Source organism: Nestor notabilis, unplaced genomic scaffold, assembly GCF_000696875.1.
Source record: "Nestor notabilis isolate BGI_N333 unplaced genomic scaffold, ASM69687v1 scaffold14478, whole genome shotgun sequence".
NCBI classification, from domain to species: domain Eukaryota; kingdom Metazoa; phylum Chordata; class Aves; order Psittaciformes; family Psittacidae; genus Nestor; species Nestor notabilis.
In genome coordinates, this window is record NW_009939773.1 from 5195 (window position 1) to 10324 (window position 5130).

General features: G+C 50.6%; 1 protein-coding gene across 1 annotated transcript in view; it reads right to left on the reverse strand.

The window, feature by feature from the left end:
• The window catches only part of DNAJC16 (DnaJ (Hsp40) homolog, subfamily C, member 16), an 8196-nt gene that overhangs the window by 879 nt on the left and 2187 nt on the right, over nucleotides 1-5130 (reverse strand). The window contains exons 3-11 of the mRNA XM_010020037.1: nucleotides 4233-4337; nucleotides 3635-3793; nucleotides 3123-3253; nucleotides 2695-2878; nucleotides 1901-2083; nucleotides 1549-1625; nucleotides 1022-1102; nucleotides 820-918; nucleotides 353-523 (exon numbers count right to left, since the gene is read on the reverse strand). Of these exons, the coding sequence (XP_010018339.1) occupies nucleotides 353-523; nucleotides 820-918; nucleotides 1022-1102; nucleotides 1549-1625; nucleotides 1901-2083; nucleotides 2695-2878; nucleotides 3123-3253; nucleotides 3635-3793; nucleotides 4233-4259 (1112 nt within the window). The 5' untranslated portion in view covers nucleotides 4260-4337. The remainder of the gene's footprint in view (nucleotides 1-352; nucleotides 524-819; nucleotides 919-1021; nucleotides 1103-1548; nucleotides 1626-1900; nucleotides 2084-2694; nucleotides 2879-3122; nucleotides 3254-3634; nucleotides 3794-4232; nucleotides 4338-5130) is intronic.

Below are 5130 nucleotides of genomic sequence, written 5' to 3' on the forward strand. Positions count from 1 at the left end.
GGGACAGCTTTTGTAACCAAGGGCAGGCACAGAGCTGTGGTGCTGCAGCTCCTTTTTCACCCTGGCTTGGCACAGGTGACAATTGCCAAGTGTGTGGCACCCTCATGCTCTCTATTCATTGAAACACAGGTATGGCCAAGGTGGTGGCAACACCAGACCTGTCCGCTCACCTTTGCCGAATACAGGTGGGAAAGGCCACTTGGTTTTCGGTGGCTTGTGGCCACTAATGAGCACAGACACCACCTAGCTCGCTCCTGGCAAGTGAGCTGACACCACTCCTGCCGTGGCATCAGAGCAGCCTTATGCAAGTGTTAAAACAGTAGCAGAAAGCTGGGTGAGGGTCCCAACCTACCCTGTGAAGGTGTAGACCTCCAGAGCAAACTTCTGAAGGAGGGCAGTTTTGGTCGAGTTGGACAGGATCAAGACCACGTTCATGTGACCCGGCCTGAGCCGGACCAAGTTACTGTTGTAGTTGATGTCCGTCAGCTCCGTCACCTCCACAAAGCCCTTTTTGGGAATCCTGCTGCAACGAAACAGTGACTGAGTGAAAGGGGAACATGGGACCATGAGTAACCAAGGACAGAGAAACCATGAACCCAACCCCTTATGCCAAGCCATCCCTGAGCCCTGCAGCTAAAGCCAGTTTAATCAGGGCAACAGACCCAGACTTGGATCCTCAACAAGTCAGGCAGAGCTTCACCCTGACCACAGGGATGTTGTCTGGGCAAATGTGGTGGAATTGCTTAATAACTGAGTTTGTGCTCCCCTGTCCTTGCTGGCATGGGCAGAAAACAGTCGTGGAGAAATTAGAGAGGGAACCTGTTACTCTCTTTGCTGAAGCTCGCATCATTCTTCTCAGTCTTTGCTGCAGTTTCTTCTTTCTCCGAGGGAGGAGAGTCCCTTGTGTCGCTCGAATCGCTGCAGAGGAAGATGATCTTGAGTGTGTTTAAGGCACCAGATCGGACTGAGGTGCTCATGAATGGACTGTAAGATCCCTGAGGGCCTTTTGTTGTGCACTCACCTGAAAGCCTGAACAATAACAGTGCCAAAGAGGATGAAGAGTGCAGAGAAGAGCAAGGAGAGCAGCGGCATCATTTCTCGCCTGAGGGGAAGATGTGCAAACACCAATCAGGTCTGTGAGCAGCACAGCTTCTGCTTGCATTTCCTGTTCTACCTCAAGTAATACTGTGCAGTTTTCCCCAGAGCTCCAGCTTGTTTCCTAGGGTCTTAAAGACAAGCAAGATTTTGAGCTCTGTCCTGCTCCCACCCCAAAGGAGGATCAAAGTGGATCCATTTTAAAAGAAGGTGACAGGGAAGTGGTGAAGAAGAACAACGGATGCATCATGTCTGTGCTCACTCGGCCTTGAGGCTGAAGTACCCAGCATTCCAGGCAGAAGCTGATGTCACTGTGGCATCACTGCTCTTCATCTACATCCCTGTGTTTTGACGTGTTCCCAGTTTCTGTTACTAAGAACCTGCTTCTCCTATACATCTGAACCAGATACCCACAATCCCACTCCCTGTTGAGAGTTAACAGCCAGTTCGTACCAGTTACTGTGGAACAAACTATCCCAGCAGTCGGAGATATAGTCCAGTGTGGAGTAGAGCCATCGGATAAGGAACATCTGTTTAAGAAGAAAAAAAGAAAAAGCAAATGACAAACCCACTATCCAGAGCCCTGACAGGATTTGTGCCCCTCAAACAGAACCCAGGGCTGAACTGGCCCAGGTTGTGGGACAATCACGGCACACCACGGGCTTCCTTCCTTCCAGGAGCAGAAAAACCTGCAAGAGTCTTGCCTTGGTATATTAAAATCTACATAAAGACTGTGAATGACCATCAGGGGACCATGGAAAAGGGCAACATGGTTGTCAGGCAGCTGGAAAGGCCATGCACTTACGGGAGCAAGCTCATCGTTCAAGTCTGCCAGGACAGTCTCTGAAGAGAGGAGGTTGGGGTCTGTCCTCAGCTGGTCCAGAAGATCCAGGAGGATGAAGTTGTCCTCTTTGCTGCCTTGCCAGGCCTCCTCCAGGGTTTTATAGACCACTTTCCCTGCGTTATTCCTTCTCTCCAAAATGACCACCTGGATGAGGCAATAACACCAGAGGTGTCAGAGCAGAAGGGACTTACATCTAGACAGATGTTACGCTTCAAATCACTGCCCAGAATTAGGTGTCAGATCAAGGTATAGCATACTACATAAAGTGACATGACATGGAGCTGTTGGAGCAAGTCCAGAGGAGGCTACAAGGATGAGCAGGGGCTGGAGAACCTCCCATATGAAGACAGGCTGAGGACATTGGGGCTGTTGAGCCTGGAGAAGAGAAGCTACGTGAAGACATCAGAGCAGCTTCCAGTGTCTGAAGGGGGCTACAGGGATGCTGGAGAGGGACCTTCATCAGGACAAGGGGTGATGGGTTCAAACTGAAACAGGGGAAGTTCAGGCTGGATCTAAGGCAGAAGCTCTTCCCTGTGAGGGTGCTGAGGTGCAGACACAGGGTGCACAGAGAAGCTGTGGCTGCCCCATCCCTGGCAGTGTTCAAGGCCAGGTTTTTGGGCAACCTGCTCTAGTGGAAGATGTCGCTGCCCGTGGCAGGGGTTGGAACTGGAGGAGCTTAAGGTCCTTTCCAACCCAAACCATTCTATGATTCTATGACAGATGAAGGGAAAAAGAATCCAAGAGGAAACCCTCACAGCTGATTTTCCCCGATACTTCTCCTCATCCATCAGCAACGCGTCCGCAAATTCCGGCTGCCGATCATTGTAGATGTGCACAAACTTCAGTGTGTCTTTTGTGTTGGCCACAGCAAAAGCCAAAAATGCTTCATAAGCCTCAGCGAACTTCTCTCCTTCTCCAGTAAGCAGGACCACGCAGTGCCTAGACAATGCAAGGAGATGGAGGATTAGGAACCATTCTGGGTGTGAGGGGCAACAACTGCGCTCTTTCTGCTAGCTGGAGTGATCCCAATAAGCCAGAACCCCATCGAACAGTGTGGATGCTGAGAATGACCCAATGCAGCCGATCCCCTTCTCCCTCAGAATCAAACAACAGGAGGCTGTAGGAGCAGCCCCAGAGCCTCAGGGAACAAAAGAGGGGACACGTGCCACCTGCAGAGCCTTACTTCCGCTGACGGTGAGACTTCTTCACGGGACACAGCTCCTGGAACAGCCTCTGGTTGGTGAGCCTGGCCACCATGAGGAACTTATTCTGGGAAAGGAAGTCATCAATGAGCTGCTTCTTCATATCTCGTGCCTGGTGAGGACAGAGAAAGCAGAGATCAGAAATGAGCAGGATGAGGAGAGGAAAGCTCTTGCAATATTCCTGTCTAAGCCTGGGGAAGGCTGCCAGCCATCACAATCCTCACCGAAATCCCACCCCTGAGACATTTTGAGGCCCTGAGACTGAAAAGCTGCCTGTGGCCACCCTCCTCACAAGGTCAGACACCACAGCTGATGCCTGCTGAGCTTCCCCCCCTATATGGTTGCTTTCTGCCTCTGCCAAGGGATGAATTCATGCTGAGAACGAATGCTGTTCACTCTGAAATGCCCCACCAATAAACCTCTCCCTGCCTGCTCAGTCCGAAAACCTCAGCTCCATTTCACAGAAGCTCCTGGAGAGGGCTCTGTGCAATACCTGTACAACATCAGCGGGCTTGTCAATGTTCTCCTTGAAGATCATCATGGTGGGAGTGTAGACATTGATGTTGTACTGACTGGACAACTCTTCAGTGCCTCGGAGGCCAACATACACGTAACCAAAGGACAAGTAATCTCGGTAGGCAAAGGCAGTCAGCTGGATGGGAAGAAAGCACCAGTGCGTGTTTGTGTGAGACAGAAAAGGACATTTTCTCCCCCATTTGCCCACAGTGATTTTGCTTCAAGAACATCCCCCACTGTTTAAAAGGAAACAGGCTTTCCAGTCACCCAAATGAGACGTGCCATATGAAATGTCTTGGTACTAACAGAGGTTTGTACACACTTCTACTGCCACTGCCTCCAAAACCCATCCACACCTTGGCATCCACTAAAGGTGGCAGCACAGAGGAACAAACTCCAAATGAAGTCAGTCATCCAGCTGTGCTGTATTCAGGTGACACAAATCATCTCTCCTAGAGCCGCTCAGCAGTGTTTGGAGGCATCAGCCTGCCTCTGCTCACAGTGATGTTGCATTTTCTTTTGGGAGAGCTGGATTTATGAGCAAGTTAACAATGCAGCAATAGAAATCACATTACCTTGTACAATAATGGCACAACTGGCATGTGATCAAACAGAAGGACGTGGGGCTTGTTTTCTTTCTTCCAGTTGGAGAGAAAGCGGATGTAGTTCTTATCTGTAATCTTGAAACAGAACTGGAATGTTAGTTTAAGCTCTGAGCCATCAGACACACACAGTGCTCTGTGATGAGGTGTCCCAGAACTGAGCCCCAAAATACTGTCTGGGTGTTGCAGAAAGCAGACTGTGGGGGTCTCTTTCCAACAGGTACGCCTGACACATGCTTCTTGATGCAGGAGACTAATTAAAACCAGCAGCCTTGACTCCCTGCTGACCCTCTTTGTCATTGCACCTCTGTCAATGCCATTTCTAGATCACTGTCATTCTCCTAACTCTTTGTTGGGGCTATAGGCTTTATATTTAGAGGAAAGCCAAGAGTTAGCAGGCACCTGTGAGCTCCACCAAACCTGCTCTGTTTCAGCCATGGTACCTCTCTGACCTAGAGGAAGGAAGGAGAGAAAAGGAAGATCACAGCTTCTTGAGGGACCTGCAGGGAGAGGAGCAGGCTGCTGCTGTTGGTGATGGCTGTGGGAGGGGACATGAACAAGATGGGGCAAAACTTCCGATACCCAGAGGACAGCAAGGCAAGACTCTGTTGGAGGGCAGCCCTTGGGTGTTTTCCCAAGGGAAAATGAGGCTCCAAGCAGAGGACAGAGAGGTGAGTGCTCCACGAGCTGACCCAGCCACAGCATGCTGAAAGTGGAGGTGGGTAAGACCAGAGCTAGCTGGATGAAACCCTGACAAAGAAGGGAAGTGAAATCCAGTAGGCTGGAAGGGCATGACTGTGGATTCCTAGCCTAAGGAGAGCTTTCCTATGGCTCTGGCAGCCATGGGGCACAACAGCTGGGCAAGCAGCCG